Source organism: Labrus mixtus, chromosome 5, assembly GCF_963584025.1.
Source record: "Labrus mixtus chromosome 5, fLabMix1.1, whole genome shotgun sequence".
NCBI lineage: Eukaryota > Metazoa > Chordata > Actinopteri > Labriformes > Labridae > Labrus > Labrus mixtus.
In genome coordinates this window covers 20,277,262-20,299,120 of record NC_083616.1, presented here as the reverse complement: position 1 = coordinate 20,299,120, position 21,859 = coordinate 20,277,262, and the positions used below count along the sequence as shown (strand labels likewise).

Below are 21,859 nucleotides of genomic sequence, written 5' to 3'. Positions count from 1 at the left end.
TGTACAATCAAACTGTTTCTTTATGTGCAATAGAGAATAAAGAATGGTGCTGTTAAACCAATCACACCTTGCACCTTTGTATCTTCTGGTTAAATCTACTTTTTCAAGTCATTCCATTTTTTTTTAAGTTTTCTCACATTATCTTCAGGTTACTTTGTGCCTTTTTGATGTTTTCAGTGAATTATAGTTACGTGTGTCTCAACATGAAATGTTTATCATATCACCTGTTGTTGTAGACGTTAAAATGAATTTAACAAATAAATGACTGCACTGATTGTTTGAAAGCTTCAATCTCTTCCTGTCATATCTTATCTTCATCAAACTCTTCTAAAGAGTTAAATGCAGATCTCAACAGATGGCTAAAACACTCAGGAGCGGGAGCACAACACCTCAGAACACTGATGCTAGGATGAATATTGTAGTTTCTCTAAGAACCTGCAGTGTGTATTCTCCAGATTGCTGGGGGTTTAAAGTGCACTAATGTATCACAATCTTTATTTCAGTTGCGTTCCTCACTCAGAATATATCCATGGGGGAAAAACGCTCAAGCTCTTCGTTTGGTGAAAATAAGAAGCCTGTTTTTCCAGCTTCTGAGAGTAAATCTTTCTCAGATCTGAGCTTTAAGTCAAACAAAACAATATATATTTTAATGTGCCAGCTTTGAGAAACTATGATTTCAATTCTTTTTCATTTTTTTACGACTTGTTGTTGGGCAACGAAGTTTATAAAAGAAATAGAAGTCCCCAGTAGGTGGCAGCATTGCAAACTTGTCTTTATACATCAACAAATTTAATGACAAGCGTTTAATACAGAACCATTTCTAAAGACAACAATGTAGATTAGAAAAGAATTAATTTAACATTAAATCTATCTCCTATTCTTACAACATATGTCACAATGAATATTAAAACATTTTCAGAAAACAGATAACATATTTTTTTAAAAAGGCCTACAGTAAAGTACCTCCTATGATGTCAAGTTTTGGGGAAAAAAAGGGGGAGAGTCGAGGCAGTTTGACACGACAGAAACTGAGGCACTGAGAGCTTTTTTGATGTGGAGTCTAAAATTGATCGGTACCCTGCTTAAAGCACAGTTTTTCTGAGATGTGTTACAAAGCTGCCTCAGTCTGGTAGGGTGCACCTACTTAGTAAAAGTAGCACCTTTTGGTCCATTGAAAAAGTTCAAGGAGGGAAACCCCATAAAGCCTGGTCTCCATGTCCACCTCACAGACGTTAACACCCATTTGTGTTAAAAGTTTCCTACAGGCTCTACATGAGGGGATGAATCACAATTTATTGGGCACTAATATTAAAAAACAGACAAGTCTTAAATGATCTAACGAACTGACTTTGACAAAGCTGGAAAAAGGGAATATCAGCAAAGACTGTCTATTTTCACGACACACTAGGAGCATGAGAATATATGTTTTGAGATATCTGTGAGCAAATGTCAAAACAGTTTGACTGAGCTAAAAAATAAAGTACGAGGATCACCTTTTACCTAGAACAGTTCTGAGCTCCCACTTTCTTTTTACGGAGTAAATGGATGTTGAGTCTGTGAGGTTTTAGAGGTCTACGGCCAGACATCAGGATGTGGAGCTAGGGGAGCGTCTACGAGGAGGCTCTCTTCTCTTCGTACGGAGACTCGTAGGCCTCCATGGGCGGGCAGGTGCACACCAGGTGCTGGTCTCCGTAGATATCATCAATCCTGGAGATGCTTGGCCAGAATTTGGTCTCGGGCCTGATGAAAGGCTGGAAAGAAAGGAAGAATAAATGTAGAACGGTTTTGTAATTGGCCTGTTTTTTTCCACTATGTAGACACATATTATACTTCCTTGAAAAAACACGTTTTAAAAAACTGCTGGTCAAAAAAAAAAAAAAGACCTTTCTGAATCCGATCATCACCAACGTGACCCATTTACCATTATTGCTAAACTTAATACTTAAAGATATTACTAAAATAAATACTTATACATTGTTTCTTTTAAACTTTTTGTCTTGTTGAAAATAAATGAGTTGCTCCAACTTGAGCAGGCATTCACGTGTATTTTACAACTTGGAAAGTCGTTTTTTCCGATGTGTCCAACAATACATGAATGCACCATTAGAAATGAATGCGAAGGGACACATGTAGCTACTAGGGCAGGTAAGTATTAACATTTAAAACCCCATTTTCACCTCAAAGAAGTTCAAAACTGGACCCCAAACAAACGATCATGAGGAATTAGAGGCTGTTATAAACCCAATAAATCAACTCAGAAATCAGAAAATCATCATTGAAAACGATTATTTGACCAGCTTCATGTAAAGCTTTTATTTTTCTACAAGTTTTCCAGGAATAATATAAAGTTTAGTTTTGTTGCTGTTCTTATTTCTCACCACTAGAGGGCAACAGAGACAATGAATTGTTGATGTTAAGCCTCTTCAGCCTGCAGAAAAGTGGCAGCAGTGAGTAGAAGTTAAAGACCACACTCACCAGGGGGAAAGCAGCGTGCTCCCTCGAGTAAGGTCTGTCCCAGGTGGAGGAGGCGATGCAGGCCAGAGAGTGAGGAGCCATCTGCCAACAAACACAGAAAGACCTCAAATATCTGCTGCTACAATACATCCCCTCACCTCATACAAACTGAAAACAAATCAAAAAGAGTGCTGTACCTTCAGCGGATTCATGCGGGAATCCATCCTCCCTTCCTCGATGTCTGCAATCTCCTGTCGGATACCGAGCAGGGCGTCACAAAACCGGTCCATCTCTGCCTTGTCCTCTGACTCTGTGGGCTCAATCATGAGGGTGCCAGACACCGGCCATGACATGGTGGGAGCATGAAAACCTGGACACAAGAAATAAAATCATTAATAATGTGCGATGTCAAAACAAGACGAGACTCCGACACCAGAGACTAGAGCATAATCAGCCTATTCGGCATTACAATTACATGGAGAAATAAATAACACAGCTGACCATAATCCTGCAGCCTCTTGGCCACGTCCACAGCCTCGATATTAGCCGTCTTCTTGAATGGCCTCACATCCAGAATGAACTCGTGGGCGACAAAACCTGCCCGGACAAACATCAAGGAAAACATCCTCAGATTTGAACATAAGCTCATTTCATGTCACTTTATTTATTCCGATTCAGCGCTTCACACGGGATCAGTGTGACCACAAGTCTGTTCTCACAACATTGTGTGCATTTAAAACGGAGAAAATAGACTTCAGACCTCCCTGAGATGTTTTTGCATCCGTACCTTTTGTGCCTCTGAACAGCACCTTGTAGTGACCATCTAGTCTCTTGGCCATGTAGTTGGCATTGAGGATGGCCACCTCTGTAGCGTGAAGCAGTCCTTTGGAGCCCATCATCTAAACACAGAGCAGAGAATTGATGTTGTTAGCAATTTTCAATATATCTCCTACTTCTCCACAGTCTCTGTCCTTCAAAGAGATTACGTAACATCTGGATCTAGAGAAGAGAAGATATTCTCTCTGAGGCTCTGCTTAGACATTTTATGCAATCTGGAAAGTAGAATCCAACAATGTAAGCCCATTATACGTATGTTTACACTTTTGTTTTGTCTCTGTCTGCTTTGGTTGTGTGCTTCCCCCTGCCTCACAAGCCTTTGAAAAACACTCAATACAATGATTGGATACAGGTCTGGTGGGCTGGGTGGGCATGTGGATTAAATAGAGTAAAGTTGACCATCATTTGTGACAAAAAGAACCTCAATAAAGAAGATGAATCATCCAGTTAAGAAAAATTGAATCTGCTTTCTCTTAGCAATGATCTTGTCTTCTGAGTCCTGAAAACTTGTGTTGATAATGAGAGGAAGCCCAGCTGCTTCAAAAGAAGCCAGAAATATGCACATTGCTGAAAACACCTGCCAACTACAAGATTCTCCTGACCTTCACTCACAGTGAGTTTTAAACTCATTTACCGTTTGTGTGTGACTGCCGTGAAATTGATTTTAAAGCCAGGTTACTTCAATGACTTAAAAGTGAGGAAATTAGGTTTTAATGGCTGAAAATATGTACAGATCAAATGTCAAGAATCAGTTTACGTTAGATTGTTTTTATATTATCAAGATCACAACTCATATTTTTGTTAAACTAATTAAACAAATGTTTGAGATTTGATCTTTCAAAAAGCAGCAATGCTTTGATAGAGGTTGTAGAATTTTGATAACTTCAATAAAACAGTAACATTTTATTTTCTCAGTTGATTCAACAAACCTGGCAAGAACTAAGACTACTTCACTTCAGGGGATCTTTTTGAGTTTTTTCTTGATACCAGTTGTATATTTCCGCTCCTTATCGTCCTCAGTCAATCTGCTTTAGTTTCAGATTTAATAAATAAACCAAAAACTACCTTAACCTTGTCACTTATGTATATTTTTTGGCACATTTTAATGTTGCCCTGTGGGGATACAAACAACATTAACATCACTGATGATCAGTACTAACCTTGATGTAAGCCCAGGAGATCGGCAGGATGGCGCTGGAGCCCCAGGGGGCGGCGCTGATGGTGCCCAGCGAGCTGCCGGTGTTGACAGATTGCATGGCAACCACCGGGTGGCTCGGCAGGAATGGGGCGAGATGGGCCTTCCTGTTGAAGAAGACGGATGTTGTAACAAGTAACAGTTAAGTTTCAAACTCCAAATGAAGGAAAAGTATGACGCTGATGTTTTGCATTAGCTTGCTTTTACAGAATAAACATGCAGGTTTGTGTTTTTTTTTTTTTTTTTTAAATACTATCAAATTGTGGACTAGCGCAGAAAAGTTTGGATGGCCCTCTTTAACAGTGTTGGGCAAAATAGTCAAACTTGGGACTTACACTCCGATTGGCCCCATGCCGGGCCCTCCTCCACCGTGAGGGATGCAGAAGGTTTTGTGCAGATTGAGGTGAGACACGTCAGAGCCGTAATCTCCAGGACGACACAGACCCACCTGAAAACAGGATCATTAAACCTTATTTTATCCACAGAAGCTGGTAAATACATCTATTTTCTAACCATTTTGAAATCAAACTAGATTACTAAATCTGCTACATGAAAGTGTGAAATTAGTAGATGGTCAACGTTCTACTATATTCAACATTTGTCCTGTAATTTCACACCATGTAAATTGCTAATCTGGAGTCCAGAACAGCTCACACATTACAGAATACAGATGGATGCCTTTTAAAACTTAAAGGGTATTTGCTTTATTCATAGGGTTGTTCTCTATTCTTCGTAGAAGAAGGTACTGGATATTTGAATTGTTTTACTTGATCCCTTCAGTCCTGTTTGACAAATAGCTGCAGTGACTGCAATGCAACCGACCAAAGTTCACCAAATGTGCTTGGTTTAGCCTCCCATAGACTCAGACTGTTCTTGTAAGATTATGACAACATTATGAGTTGGACCCCTACTAATAAATACTTTTTCTTCAAGAGTTTGTTAAGACATGAGTTGATGCCGGAAGACGAGGATGGAAATGTGAGTCAGAGCTGGAGAGATGAGTCAGACTGAGGTCACAGTATATACATGGAGCAATGACCATTTATGTTATTTAAAATAATTTCAATATATAAAATAATCTAATATTCTTTCTAAGTTTATCTGCCCTCTATTCAAAAGTCATGTGACTGGATACAACCAGCTAAAAGAGAAGTCAATTCAATCTTAAAGGTTGATGGGGGCAGGGTCTCTAGGGCTGTCAGTGATTGGTGGAGGTAGTGTTGGTGTAAAATCTACCATCTGCATATTACAGGGACCAAAGGTTATCTATTTACAGCATGATAACACACATCTATAAACCTTTATCCTATTAGCCTTCAGTTTTTTTACAGACAAGAGTTCAGTGAACATTTCACTGCTGTTCTAGTTTTCTCACCTGAGCATTCATGTTAGCACCATCCAGGTACACCTGGCCACCGTTCTCGTGAATAAGAGCACAAATATCTCCGATACGCTCCTCGAACACACCAAAGGTGGACGGATAGGTGATCATCATGGCTGCCAGACTTGCCTTGTGTTTATCCACCTGGAATAGAGGACAGGATTTAGGACATAAGGTCACATTATGGAGTGATGGGGACAGACGAGCAACGATAAATATGATCGGACAAATAAAATAAAGCATAGTAAAACTAGTTTTACTTTAACTCCAGTTTTCAAACTCAAAACAAAGATGGTTAAGACTTAATGTCTCTGAGCAAACAAGTGATCAACCTGGTGATGTCATAAGGGTTATTAAACTTAACATTCAGCTGTTTTCACAGGGATGAAACAAAATAAAACAAAATCCTGCTCTCACCAAGGCCTTGAGGTGTACCAGGTCAATGTTGCCGTCCTTGTCCACCTCCACAACCTGAACCTTCATGCCAGCCATCTGAGCGCTGGCTGGGTTGGTGCCGTGGGCTGATTTGGGGATCAGACAGACCTGGAGTGAAAGAATGAAACATCACTGTAGCAGCAAAGTTTGGACAATAAATACCTTGAGGAGCCAAAAATAGAAATATAGAGGGTGAGGAAGTTGTGAGGTGTTGTAGCCTTTTTATGCAGGTTTGATAAAAACATTTTTTTTTTTAAACCAATGTCCTCCACATGGCAGGCCTAGTACCTTCATGTGTTATGACAGGGAGGTGATATATTAAAGCCAAAGGAATTATGAACCCATGTTCAACTGCATGACTGATGGTTAATACTACTAACTATTTAATTAGAATGTGTCTTTGAGTGAGTCTGACTTTATCTTTGGAAAAAAAACTAGGTTTCTTTACTGTAAAATAAATCACTTACAATAGTATTCATTGTTAAAAGAAAAGCAGGGATTGCTTAATTTAGTTAAAGGGAATGCTCTAGCTCTAACTCTCCATGGCTGATTTTTCATCCAGCCAACACCCACCACTGGCACTAATATGTAACCTGCCAGCAGGTCACTAATTGATTGTATCCCTTATTAGGGTGACACTTATGACATTTTGCAACTTAGTCACACAAGAAAACTGGGCACTTAGTCCTGTGTATTGGGAAACATTGACAAATGACTGACTGGGAAAACACAGAACAGCAAGTCACCGGCTCGGCAAAGTCTTAAAACCTCCAAATATGGAATCTTGAAAGCAGGCAGCCTATGGTGGGATCACAGCGATTTCAGCCCCTCTGTTTGCACATGCCGTTGTTAGTTTGGACCTTGACTGTTTCTAGAGATCAGGTCACTATCTAAGATGTGTCTATGAGGTAGCCATTAAAAAAAACAAGTTATCGTCTTTAGTCAGCCAGTATTTAATCAGCCTTATCTCTCTGTGTACTCATGCTACTGCAATAACAAAGTCAGGATAATTAAGGATTTTTTTAACCAAGATAATTATGTGGGTGTCGAAGTGACCTGTTGTAGCCTGGGAACAATAAACCTGACTGTCAGGCCCTCAGGCTGTATGTGCTTTGTTAACCTCTGTCAGCCTGAAGGTGAAGACAGCCAGCAAAATCAGACACTACTGGTGATAAACCATTCTTAGATATAACCCATGTATCCCAAGGTCATAATAATAGATAATACATTTGAGAAATGCAATGAAATGATTGCTTTATTGCTTTAAGAAGGGCTTTCATCGTCTCGAGAGTTTCAGTTTAAATCAGGATTGTTCACCAGCTGAGTTTCATTGATTTGAACTTCTGTTGATATTAAGGATTATTTCAGGGTTACATGATTTAGCTCCTTTAATTCCTAATAGTTCTTTAGATGAATACAAATGAGAAGGAAAATAGAGTGATCCTTTGAAATCTTAGGAGGGGGAAAGCTTATTTACTTTTATTGTTGTTGCCAAAAGTATGATTAGCTTTAGCACTCTAATGTGCAATCATGAAAGTCTAGCTATAGCCTGAAGAGAGTTAGCTTAGACTAGCTTAAGCACTGACTAACCTGACTCTCTCCAGTAGTAACATTATCTGGTTATTAGCTAGTTACTATCTGGTTAATCAACAAGATATTGGTCATTTCTTTATTTTCAAAAAAGACAAGTTGTGGGTTGTATGTGTGGAACTATTTTCTGGACAGGAGCTACTGTCATCATAGGGTTAACTGCAAAGTATCAAGAAAGTCTCTGTGCTGGGCAAAGACACAGTCTCACACATGATTGTATAAAACCAAGTCCTTTCTTTCTTTTTTTTCTTTTACTTTTTAAGTATTTCAGCTTTTATGCTAAGCAAGCAGCTACTGGATTCTGATTTATATGTCTTTCCCAGGAATGACAGTGTTTTCTTGTCAGAGTATTTCCTAACAGTATTTTTCTGTAATGCGGATAATGTGGAGACTGAAGCATAATCAATCAAACCAATTTATGTAAGGTAACACGATAAGATAAGCCCTAGAGTTTTTTTTTTAATACTGTTAGCTCTTACAAATAGCTCCTTAACATAAATGTAATGGTAGGGGTTCCAATAAGGCTTTTGTCTTTTGATAGCACACTTACACTTCTTGCACTCTCTCCCTTTGAGTTCAGGTAGGCTTTTATGGCAGCCAGACCGGCGTATTCTCCCTGAGCTCCACTGAAACACAAATCAAACACAAAGAGAGTATTACACACCTACACATGTCCTTACCTAAGCACAGTTCAAAGAGCAGCGCACACATTACCAAAAGGGGACTGCTTACAGCAGGATGGAAAACTAGCAGCATGATAACTCTTGGTCAACGTAGCATGGTGTACTATCATAAAGTCTCGGCTGCTGATAAATGGTGATAGACAGCAGAGGTGGGTGTGTGCATTATCAGCTAAAAGCTAATAAATGAAGCATGAAGTGCTAGATACGGAGTTTAGTCTGAAATAAACTACAAAAAAGTTAGACACCAGGGGAAAATCACAGTTCCAGTCTAGTGTTTCCAAGAAAAGGAGACCAAAGTGATTGCCTGTCTTCAGAGTTCATCTATTTAAAAACATAACATTGGTTTAATGTTAATGTTCTAGGAACAAATAAGGAGGGTAAAGATTTACATTAACCCCAGGTTTATGGTGGAATATTCTCATAATTTGTACAAAGCAAACAAATATAAGGAAAAAGGGGGCTTTAAGCAGCTTCAAAGCTTCTTCAGAGCTGCTTGAAGAAGACAAAAAACTAAAGGAAGAACCATTATTTTATCGGGAACATTTTCCCCAATGTTTTATAGCTGTTAATGAAATCTTGGACTAATGACTTCTCGACGCCTTGGTGTCGTTAACACCGCCGCCTGATGTGTGGCAGCATCCAGGTGCAGGTCTGTGATATGCACGTCTTGGCTTCAGCAGTTTGTTCTCACCTGTTTGGCTGGAAGGAGATGTTGTCGTAGCCCGTCACCTCACAGAGGTCCCTCTCCAGCTGTCTGAACAGCTTCTGGTAGCCGTCAGCCTGATCAAGAGGCACGAAGGGGTGGATGTTGGCAAACTCCTTCCAGGTGATTGGCTTAAAGAAGAAGAGGAGAACAATGAATGCAAAATATCTGAAAAGTAAGGTTTAACTCTTGACCATGAAAGAGGGGTTGTCATGTTGTAACTCAGACAACATGATATGAAATACTTACCATTAGCTCTGAGGAACTGTTCAGCTTCATCGTGCACGAGCCCTAAATAAGAAGAAACACATTGTAACACAACGTAACTCTCTGATATGGTTTGATGTGAGTTAAAGTTGTTTGCCAATCTGAGTATGCTGTCTTTGACTTTAGGTGTTACTGACCAGGGGGATCATGCTGTGCACCAGGGAGATGTCCTTGTTCTCCAGACGCTTCATGTATCGCACAATGTTGGTTTCAGAGTGATAACTGGAGACAAAGATTCATCAGACAGCAGTAGGATTACTTAAGGGCATAATATTCTCTAATCACAATAACAGATATTTTACAACAACAATGAAACATAACAGAAACCTGCGCACTGAGTTTGATCGTGGGAACTTTGAACACGCTTTTCTTTTTTTTTTTTAATGTCACAATGATTATGTCAGAAAGTAAACGGAGGACTTGGGACATTAGAAGCTTGGGACACTTGACTGTTTTTACAACACTAATAAAAGATAATATGCTCCTCAAAAAGGAGCCAAGGGATATGGCTGTGTTGCCACCATGGCTCTAATTGCCGATTTATACAGGACAAAACTTTCAAGCCAGATTTTGTAAGAAAGCATAAATGGGGTATAAAGACGATCATGAGCTCCATGTTTATGAAGAGCAGCAGGAGTTATTGGCACTCCTCTTGTCTAAGAAATGTAATGTTTAAGGACTTTTCAAACCAAAAAGGAAATAGCTGAGTATTTTACAAGCCATGCTCTAATTTATGTTTTGAGAGGCAACAAACATAAGAAATGTAACACCAGAAGAAAAACAGCACAGCTTCACAATAAATATTCAGTACTGAAAAAGCTGAACACTTCACTTCATCAGTTATGGAATATGGTAATAATAAAGTACAGCCACAATCAACATGGAACATGAGATTCTAAGATTTGATGCCAAACATATCATAAAATCATAAAACGTATCTTGTCTGGGCAGTTTGTGATCACTGGAATAATGCAACGCTGTGTGCTTAAGGAGTGGACACTTTACTGAATGTACCAACCTGTTGAAGACCTGATGGGCCAGGTACTTGCTGGTCCTCTTGAAAGGACTTCCCATGATCCCCTTCACCCGCTCGCCCATCTTCTCAGCTATCAGCTCCTGAAAAGCAGCATTGCATAAAAAGGAGATGACCTTGTTACTTTCAAGCAGCTTTCATAAACTATCACTTTGCAAACTTGAAGACAAAGACAATAATTCAGCTAAGGAATACATTTCAATGGCAACTGATAGAGTGTAACCACCAGGAAGTGAACATTTACACACGACTTACAGCTGAGGATTCACAGCCAAAGACCCAGAGCAAGTCATCCAAGTCCCTTTCAGTCACTGTCTCATCCAGAGAGACACCCACCTGTCCACAGAGAAAGTGGGAAAACACATTTCAACAACAGAATGACTCTGATATTTAAGCCTCTCGCCTTGCGATGCAGACTGTTTCAGATGTTAAACAATATTCAGGTGAAACAACAGCTCGCTTGAATAAATGGCAAAAGATAGATTACAATGTTTTGACTCGAGGCTATAATCTTTGTTCACTGTTTTTTTTTTTTTTTTGTTTTTTTTTGTTTTTTTTTTTAAATGGTAGAAGTTCTCACCACTCCCTCGTTGTAGACTCTCAGGTTAATCTCTCTCTGCACAGCTCTCTCATAGATGTCTTTGGCTGCGACGCTACAGTTGATCTTCAGAGTGTCGAAGAACATGTCACTGTGCAGCCTGTGTCCTGCTCGCTTTAGACCTGAAATGAAGAGTACAGTTACCTACAGAAACAGGGCATTCTCGGAGTGGATGAAAAAGAAAGAATGAATAAAGGAATCATTGGTCACCAGTGTGTCACATGTAGTCCAATGATTTCAGGTCAAAACATATATATATGTATATTTACCTTCTGCAAGAATTAGAGCAGCATTATGAGTCCGCTCAGCGATGTGTTTGAGTCCTTGTGGACCATGATACAGTGCGAACATAGCAGCCATGTTTGCCAGGAGAGCCTGGGAGTCAGAGGTTGAACAATAAGGATCAAGAATGATTAGACAAAATAACCCCCTGAAATAATAAATTATCTGAAATGAAGAAAAAAACCTCAATGCTGGAACATCGATTCATCCATTATTTCAGTATTTATTTAAAAAAAAAAAAATGATAGTATGTTAAAAGTATACCTGTGCAGTGCAGATGTTGCTGGTTGCTTTGTCTCTCCGAATGTGCTGCTCTCTGGTTTGCAAAGCAAGTCGATACACTTCCTTACCAGTTGCATCTCTGAAATAAAAAAAAATGATTTAGACTGCCTAAAGGACTTTTTTGAGTAACTCATATACATTACGTATAAATAACCTCTCAACTCTGTCTTACCTGGTGACTCCGACCATTCTGCCTGGCATCATCCGTACCAGGCTGTCCTTGACAGCAAAGAAAGCAGCATGGGGGCCACCATAACAGAGCGGAACCCCAAACCTCTGGGAGCTGCCCAGAGCGACGTCAACGCCGAACTCACCTGGAGGACGCAGCACACAAAGAGCCAACAGATCTGTGGCACAGCAGGCCAGAGCCTGGACAGAGAGGGAACCAGAGAATAATAAAGTCAGTGTGTTAAAAAAGACTTTTCTGTCCCATGAGCAATTCCTTTAGAGGAGCAGTACAACCCACAGTGGTTTATTCACATCCAAGCTCTGCACAAAGGAAATTCTTCTCAGTAAATACACCTCAGTGTCATCAGCATAGAGCTTTAAGTGGAGCTTAAGTCCTTTTTTTATTATTATTTACATCTGGCAATAAGAAAAAAGACAGTTTATTAAAATGTTTCCAGTGAACTTGCCATTTTCAGTCACCAAATTTCACAGTAGGCGGATAGCCAATTGGTTATGCTTGTACTTGTTTTTGCTGTTCAAGCTCTCTTACCCCTCCTTTGTGTGCCCGGTCCACGAGGGCTGTGAAGTCTTCAACCTTGCCATCAGTGTCTGGATACTGGAAGAGCACACCGCTCACATCCTTCCCACTAAAGTCCATCTCATGAGGCAGCTTCAGCACAGTTTTCACTCCAATGTAGCTGCAACATGAGAGTGAAAACATTACATTTTGTTGATCTCTGAGATATATCTATGTCATTTCATTTTGTTTTATTTTATTTCGAACATGTTTTAAAAATAAAATAAAAGTATACATTACAAACAAAGCAAACAGCAATCAAAGCATACTTTCTGTAGTGGCTCGATGTTCGAAAAGGGTGTAGGATGAGGTTAAATAATTTATCGAGTCCTACCCCTTTTATGGGGTAGGACTCGATAAATTAATCCAAAGCTAAGCTTTACAACATAAAGTCAAAGAATACAGATAACTAAGTAACAAATATAATATATTACACACATTAATTGGTAGATGGTACAGACCTTACAACTGATATTGATTCCATTTTTCTCACTGACTGTTAAATTTTATATTTGTTAAATATGTTATTCTTGAAAATGTGTTAAAACTGTCCTAACGTTTAACATGTTTTCATTTCATCACTGCAGCTGTTCCATAAAATTAAAACCCTTTGTTGTAATACAGTGTAGTTTCATGTTAGTCCTTACTGCTGTTTTTTTTTTTTTTTTTACATAAATATTCCTCTGAGATTCTGTTTACTTTCCCTCTTCTGAAAAAACTTTTGGATACTGTTCAGTATCTGATCATTTTTAACTTTGTACATGATTTGAATGGTTTTAAAGTTGACCAGGTCCTTCAGTTTCAGTGTTTTCAGTTTGATGAAGAGTGGGTTGGTTGGTTCTCTGTAGTTGGAGTTAGTTATAATTCTTATGGCTATTTTCTGGAGAATGAAGACTGGTTCTGTAGGTGTTCCCCCACACTTCCACACAGTTTGTCAGTGTTCAGACAGTTCTATTTTAGGTTTCATTTCAAATCCGGCTTAATTGACCTCTTTCGACAGAATCTGTACATTCTGTCTCATAATGCTCATTTGAGGCCTTCTTTGTCAAGGGTGTACAGCATTTTGCACAGCAAGCGTTGTTTTCTTCATGTAATATAATGATACTAGTATTGAGAAAAGCTGCCTGTAGTTATCCTGTCCCATCTCGATATCTTTATGTGTGCATAGCTGTGCTTGGATAGGAAAGCTCCTACATTGATTGCGTACGAGTATAATACATACTTGGCTCTAGTCTGCACCACAGCAATGGTCTGAGGATGGCATCGTGGGTCAATGTAGAACGTCCTTTTTTTGTTCTGTCTGTAAGGTGTAAACATGAAATAATAATTAAACTCAGTGAATAATTAAATTGCGTGGCAAAGATTTCTCTCCACCTCACGGATTAAGCGTGTCTCAAGTTAGTAAGCTTGTAAACACCTGTGGCAGAGCTGCATGGCCTCAGCTGCGGCTGTTCCCTCGTCCAGCAAGGATGCGTTGGCCACAGGCATGCCTGTGATGTCACAGATCATGGTCTGGTAGTTGAGGAGTGACTCTAGGCGACCCTGGGAGACCTCGGGTTGGTAGGGTGTGTACTGAGTCACCCTGAGGACATGACCGACACAGTAAATCAATAGAGTGTCTGGGCACAAGAACAATAGCACAAAGCTGGTGGTATTCAAGGAGTAGAGACAGGGCAGTGGAATGCATTGTACTACTCCCACGACCCCGGGGTTCTGGAGAAAACAAGGGTAAGGATGGTTGATTTGGATAAGGGGGAAGGAAGCTCTTGTGCAGCAGAAAGCAAGAGAGAAACACATCATCTGTTTCCCTATTAGTCAAGTCACAAGACCTACTATGAAGGGAATTTGATTCTGCATAACAGTTTTAAATAAGTACCAAACCTTCTGAATACACCTGATTAGTTATCTGTGATGGAATTAGAAAGTAAACCAGCTCAGCGCCCTTTCAAATTTATGTTAAGTCTTCCCCGGGGAAGGGTCACCTGAGGGCACTCACCAGCCTGAATTCTCCAGGAGATTACGCTGGATGGGTGGTGGTACTGAGCAGTTGTAGTAGCCCATCCCGATGTAGGACCTCCATACTTTGTTCTGTGCTGCAATCTTCTGTAAAGACTCCAAAATCTCATTCTCACCTGAAAAACAACATTTTAATTCTCATTATTATACCTTGGTCTTTTTATTGTCTGCTTTGTGTTGTTACATGGGGAGTAAGAATGACTAAACAAAATATTCCTAAAAAAAAAAAAAATGAAGTCTCCGGGGTTGAGAGATCAGAGAGAAATAGCCTGACATCACAAACCCTTTGCTTTAAATAAAATAAATTACCCACATTTCTGTCAGACACAGAAAACTATTGTCAAACAAGATTCGCAAAAAGATCTGATGACAGGCATTTTGTCTCATGTGATAAGCGTGCTGTAAAGAAAATAGGATAATGAAGATAAGTGAAGCATGCCACTACTTACAGTACACAATAAATCCTCACAACTTGAGCTTTTGACACCGAGATTTTAAAAAAAAGACATCAGAAGGTCAAAAGGAAAGAAAACGTAATAAAAACTAAGGATGATAACACAACGCAAATATGACATGTTTCTGTCAACACATTAAGAGGAGAACTAAATCCACGGTTTCTTGTCTTATGGACAGTTATTTAGCCCCATTCCCCGGTGCTATGAGGAATGTCTGCCAATGCACAACCAGCCTCTCAGATTCCTCTGGCCTTCCTGGCTGCCTAGCAACTCCAAGGAATGGACAATACCGCCCGTCTGAATCAAGAGTCCTGACAACTCCTGTTTTAGGAAAAGAAAGACACCTCTGAGCCTCTGGTGGTGAGAGGGACTGCAGCTAGAATACAAGTTATTACAGCTTCTTCATCAGCTTTAGTTTTGCAAAAACTGGTGAATTTGCAAAATGTGGCATAGTGGATACAATCTGTGCGTAGGGATTGTCAACAGGTTCAGGGTAAGCTGTTAATGTGTGTTTCTGTGTGCGTGTGTGTGTAGTTGTGTCAGTAGGGAGGACTGCTTTCCCATGGACTCAGAGTTCTGCGGGGCAGCAAAAAAAGCCTGATTCAGAACCATCCAGGAGGTCTATTGTTGAAGAGAGAGAATCCCTCGCTGGCTTTGCAAACTGAAGCCCTCCAAAGCTGAACAAGCAGAAAACCAGCACTGCCTTCAGTTTGTTCCTTCAGCATGGCTTGTCGCATTATGAAACATGACAGAATCGGGGAGGAGGGGCTGACACGAGGGCAGATCAGAAGGACAGGTGATATGGAAAAGCCAAAGTACCCGAGGATTTCTAACTTCTTTGCGAAGTGTTGGATCTTCTGGTGTTGAAGATGACTGACAGGTTTTACGGTTGTATTAGTTTATGGTTGAAGAGTCATGCACAAGTGCAGTGTCAGTGTTTATTTATCACCATGTGGTGTCTAAGGACATCTTAAATCTTTGCAAGTTAGTTAATAAACATAATAATTGATTATCTTTCAGTGGTTTCATGATATGGTATCATTTTATTAAGAGCTGAAGCATGTATTAGTCTATCAAAATAAAATGAATCCATTTTAAAACACAAGGTACATTATTACTTTATAGTTTTGTTTTGTATTTCCTGCAAAAAGGCAAAACAATACATGCTTTCGGCTTATCGGTTGTGAAATTATCTGATTTTCTTTGAATGATGTGATAGGAAACTGATCATGTAGAAGGAAACTTTTGCGCTTCAGCCACTCCACAAATGTAGACAAAAAAGTGCTCTCAGAGAAGGACTTCAGGTGTACAGCAAATAATTCAGTGGATACCTTCTTCAAGACAGGAACCAAAGAAAACACAGGAGCACATGAATCACTTAAGTGATCATTTAATAAAAAGGTGCAAAAGACTAACGTTATGACGCACTGCGTCTTCTTCAGAGTCAAAAAACAGATTATCTTTTCCTTTTTGGAAAGACTTTCATCACCATCTTTGATGTTTAAGAAAGTGGGACAGGCAATTCTTTGAGCTAGTAACACACACACACACACACACACACACACACACACACACACACACACACACACACACACACACACACACACACACACACACACACACACACACACACACACACACACACACACACACACACACACACACACACACACACACACACACACACACACACACACACACACACACACACACACACACACACACACACACACACACACACACACACACACACACACACACACACACACACACACACACACACACACACACACACACACACACACACACACACACACACACACACACACACACACACACACACACACACACACACACACACACACACACACACACACACACACACACACACACACACACACACACACACACACACACACACACACACACACACACACACACACACACACACACACACACACACACACACACACACACACACACACACACACACACATATATATATATATTGATCATCATTGATTTCTACAATGTTTACTTTTACACATAGTAGTCTCTCCTCCAGCATAAATCTATTTGCATTTTTTGTTAGTCATCAAATATTTATATTTCACCAGAGCTGAAAGATGACAGAAATGAGACTGGAGTTATATCTGCTACCTAATTCACTGCCATATCTGCTTCTTTGTTTGCTGTCAATCCCCTCAGATTAACCTGCGCCTATAGCTGGAATTTTATCAGAAGAATAGGTTAAACGGGATTACTGTGTAAATGCTGCTCTGATGTAGGACACACAATGCATAGTATAAAAATAACATCTGGAAAAACATCCAAGCAAATCCATGCAAAACACAGTGAAGTCACCTTATTAGGAACCCCCTCGGCTGTGATGTAATGTGAACGCTGTAACCAGATTGAACTGGACTTCAGACCGGAGCTCAGGGCTCAACTTTACACTCCAGTTGCCATGCTATGAGCATCGGCTTCCCAACAGGAGATTGGTGCCGCTCGCCGAGTTTCGCAAAAACAACTCCTAATATGTTCAAAGGAAGACTTAACAGAGGGGAGAGCGCTCCGCGGCACACAATAGAGGTGCAACCTACATTTCAGCCACTCACTTGTCTCCGTTCAACGCCTTACTCAACATGCAGAATAGATGGAGACGACTGGGATGAATATCTTGTATTTTGATGGAAAAAGGCCAACATGCAGCATTTTAAGATGGCCCTGTAGAGGTTTATCATGCCGCCCTTTCCATATTACAATGTAGCCTACATTTCACATAAAGAGGATTTTCTTTACAGGCTTTAAACATAATGAAGATAAACTTACAGACTGGATCATCCATTTTCATACTCCGCTGTATGCGGATGGATGCTGGAACTGTGTTTTCGATCAACTGGTCGATCGTCTGTGAGGAAACAAACATTTCAATACAAACAAGAAAAAAGGCAAAGAACACACACAAAAAAAATCTACATTCTGCTCAGAGAAAATGTGTTTATAGTCGAATATCTTTCAATGACAAAGCATGTTTTGCGTCCAATTTCAGGGGGGGGGGGGGATGAGTAGTAACTCTTACCTCAAGTCCCAGAACATCCAGCATTTCTCTCTTCTCCCTCTCACCTGGACCGATATGCCTCTCTGCAAAATCATCATGTCTGGGTAAAATCCTCTCTATCTGTCTGGAGGAGACGGTCGCAGACGTCCGAAGAGCCCGGGCTGCTGTTGTTACGGATGCCCCACTGTTTCGGATCCTGCTCTGAAGTTTCCAAGCCACGCGGCTCTTGTCACTCAGATGCCTGCACGGTGCGCTGGGATTCACCGACTTGGCCAAGAAGATCCCCCAGGACTTGGCGCAGCTCTGCATCTCTAAATCACTTTCCAAGACAAGACTACTGCAACAACAACAAAACAAAAAAAAAGTGACGCCTTGTCCTCCCCTCGCCCAGCACAGTTTACCCCCACTGAGGTTGATGCGATCCCTGCAGGAGGCTCTGCCAACTCCTTCAAACTGCAGAGTTTATACAACTGCACAGTGGTTCAAGAGCGGACCAATCAGAGAGGAGATGCTGCGTGACGCGGTGAGGAGCCACGGTCAAACAGCTGCTAAACTTTCTCACGTGCCCACCCTCCACTGACTACAAAGAAGACAAAAAAAAAAAAAAGAGAGCGGCAGAGAAGTTTCTCTGATTTATTACAAGAGCAAGGGTCAGCGTCAAAGTCCACTCTGAGCATGTCAGTCTCAAATTAACATTAAGGTGTGCTCAGTGTTAATGAGTGCATGTGGCTATAAAGCTGCAACAGACATGGGAAAGTATGACACAACACTCAGCGCCTTGAAGCATGTAGGCCTACCTAATGATTATTAGGGCCCGAAGCACTGACAAGTGCGAAATTAGTCGAAAAGTGGCTCCACAGCGCCCCCAAACGTCAGCCAGGGTACTGCGCTTAACCAACACGGACGAAAAATGGTGAGCATTGTGCATCTTGGTGAGACAAACAAAAAAGGTAAATTATGACCGCACTCTAAAATGTACAGGAAGTCCGCAAATTTCAGTTGAATTTCAAAATTAGACGATTTTTGCGCGACCTATCGAACCAGCCTTCATCCGATCATCACCAACTCAGTGTCAGTGTGTTCTACACACATTGAAGATCTCAGCTTGTGCGCTACACGATTCTACATCGTTGGGTGTAGGCGTGGCCTGCTGTCAAACTTTCATCTTTTTTTTTTTTTGGCCAATTTCAGAATCACTAAATGCCTGTATTTCTGCCATGCAAGGGTCAATCACCACCGAACTACTTATGCATGAGGGGAGACCCGCCCTGAACACATCCATGTTGTTATTTTCGCTTATAGTCACAGCGCCACCTGTTGGCAACAGGAAGTTACTGCTTCTGCATTATCACTAGCCATTGCTACACAGTTGATCGGACCATCCCAAGGCCTTGGCCATACTACCTTTTCAAGGTCATACGTCTGCCTTAAACGCTGTCACCATACAGATGAGGTGTCGCCATGAAACAGGACTATTTTCAAGGCCTAAACATAGTTGTACAGTCACAAAACTTACATACATATGGGGATAACATACACATTATCCCAGTGGAAAACTTAATAGTTCCATTATATGGGTTAACTGAGTGGGCGTGGCTAAATGGCTCAGTGGTGCCCCCTTGACATTTTCAAAAAGGCCTCCCCATAGGGGTTTTTTCACCTGCATGCATGAAATTCTTTCTGTATATTTAACATGTCAGGCCCTACATAAAACCCGCTGGCACCTATTAGTCAAAACCCAACAGGAAGTCCGCCATAATTTCTTTAACCTAAAAAAATGGCTAAATTTTGCTTTTCATAGGTTACCTATTTGAAAGAACTCCCCCGAGTTCGTCCATCCGATCATCACAAACTCAGTGTCAGTGTGTTCTAGACATGTTGATGATATCAGCTTGTGCTCTACACAATTGCAACCATAGTCATAACGCAAAAGGAAGTCCGCCATCATTTTTTGAATTTTGAAATAATGGCAAAATCTTGCGTTTCACAGGCTACCTATTTGAACGTACTTTCCTGAGGCACCATTCATCCGATCATCACCAACTTAGTATCAGTGTTTTCTAGACATGTTGAAGATCTTAAGTTATGAAAAACCAAGATGCTACATAATCTACTGTCAGCTGCGTACTGTCAAACTTTGATGTCTTGGTGCACCCTCATGAAATTATTTCAGAAAGCTCTGATGATGATGATTCTACATAAAAGGGCGTGGCCATGGTGTAATGTAAAACTTTGATGTCTTAGCGCGCCTTTCAACCTTACAAAAAGTCCTCCCCATAGAGGTTTTATTTACATACATGCATGATAATTTTTATGTAGGTCCTGACATGTTTGATGATATATGTTATATGCACCCATTGTCAAAACCCAACAGGAAGCCCGCCATCATTTTTTGAATTTCGAAATAATGGCCCAATTTTTGCGTTTCACAGGCTATTTATTTTGACAAACTTTTTCGGGCCCCGTACATCTGATCATCCCCAGAGTCAATCAGTGTACTCTAGACATGTCGATGATCTAAAGTTTCGATCTACACGATTCTACATAAAAGGGCGCGGCCTCGGCATACTGTAAAACTTTGATGTCTGGGTGCGCCCCTGTAATATCTTCCAAAAGGCCTCCCCACAGAGGATTTTTTCAACTACATGCATGACATGTTTTATGTATGTTAAACATGCCAGGAACTACAAAAAATCCTCTTACACCTATAGTCAAAACCCAACAGGAATTCTCCCATAATTTTTTTTAATTTGTTTTGAAAATTATAAATGTCAAGAAAATTCAAAGAAAAGGTAACAAATATATCAATTCAAAATATACATATCTTACTGCTTTGTAGTAATGAATTACTATTACCAAAACATGCATTTATGATGACAGTCTATCAAAATATTTACTAAAAAGGGTATTTTACATACAAATTACAAATTCTGTCCAAAGCTCTAAAATTAAGGCATGCTGCCATCTTGTGGTGACTAGAGAGGCTGATGTCAGTCAACGCTCCTTGAGCCCAGGAATATCCTTGAAACATTTTTTCAGAGAAATGAAAACAGAAAAACTCAAAGCAGTTATTTTAAAAGGACAGAAAAACCTCCAGAGGAAGCTAAATAAAACTTTAAGCCTGCGATTGAGCTCATTATTTATCACGAACGGCTGTTTTACTCCAAACTATTTTACTGTAAGAACCTGGGCTTTGTGTGTAACAGCTGACCCCTTTAAGCATACAGAACATTATTTTAGATCATAACTAATCAGTATGTCAGGAGATTTAAATAATCAATAACATGCTGGTGTGTCATATTCATACATGCACCCAGCACACGCACTTACAGTAGACCAGGCTACATGTGACATTAGAAAAAAGTCCTCTGCGAGAAAGCATGATGATCTGACTTTAAGATGCCCTTCCAGTGGAAAAATTTAATAAAGCTGCTCATGGTGTGTCCTTAGATAAAGCATGAATATTTGCCCTCTAAGAATCTCTCTCAGTGAAAATGAGAGGACAATGTTAAAATGTGCCTTCTCAGATGCCCTTGCATCCAATAAGGCAGGCTGCAAATCCTGCATAAGTTCTCTCAAGGTGGAGTGAACATGACCTCTAGGATGATATACCAAAGAAAAATTGTCATACATTTTCCTTCAAGTGTAGAAAACATAGTTATGCCCTGTGCCCCATCCAGTGGAGAAATGTAAACTTGTTTGATCACTGACATGACACTAGGATGTCATTATGGGACCAACCAGTTATTTTGAATTTAACTTTGGCTGAACAGGTTAAGAGTATTGAAAGTTTCTCTGTTTTGTTATCTCCATATTTGTGGTATCCGTAGCCTTACTGTATT

The 21,859-nt window shown here is 40.2% G+C and overlaps 1 protein-coding gene across 1 annotated transcript; it reads right to left on the bottom strand.

Annotated features, from left to right (window-relative positions):
- Window positions 1-478: 478 nt before the first annotated feature.
- Window positions 479-18,482, bottom strand: gldc (glycine dehydrogenase (decarboxylating)). Its single transcript, XM_061038472.1, has 25 exons — window positions 18,039-18,482; window positions 17,789-17,867; window positions 14,482-14,617; window positions 13,903-14,067; window positions 13,708-13,785; window positions 12,459-12,606; window positions 11,913-12,109; window positions 11,723-11,819; window positions 11,446-11,551; window positions 11,159-11,298; window positions 10,834-10,914; window positions 10,564-10,661; window positions 9,683-9,767; window positions 9,528-9,569; window positions 9,267-9,409; window positions 8,443-8,518; window positions 6,285-6,410; window positions 5,862-6,011; window positions 4,822-4,934; window positions 4,452-4,593; window positions 3,242-3,353; window positions 2,956-3,051; window positions 2,652-2,824; window positions 2,476-2,556; window positions 479-1,751 (listed from the first exon to the last, which is right to left on the bottom strand). The coding sequence occupies exons 1-25, from the start codon at window positions 18,324-18,326 to the stop codon at window positions 1,611-1,613; spliced, it is 3,093 nt and encodes a 1,030-aa protein (XP_060894455.1). The 5' UTR covers window positions 18,327-18,482; the 3' UTR covers window positions 479-1,610.
- Between the last annotated feature and the right edge of the window lie 3,377 nt (window positions 18,483-21,859).

Excerpts from the sequence above, each read along its gene's own strand:
- gldc (XM_061038472.1), bottom strand. The coding sequence starts at position 18,326 with ATGCAGAGCTGCGCCAAGTCCTGGGGGATCTTCTTGGCCAAGTCGGTG. Across the intron at positions 3,354-4,451 it reads TCTCCTGGGCTTACATCAAG|ATGATGGGCTCCAAAGGACT; the intron begins GTTAGTACTGAT and ends CTCTGTGTTTAG. Across the intron at positions 2,557-2,651 it reads CCCGCATGAATCCGCTGAAG|ATGGCTCCTCACTCTCTGGC; the intron begins GTACAGCACTCT and ends GTTTGTTGGCAG.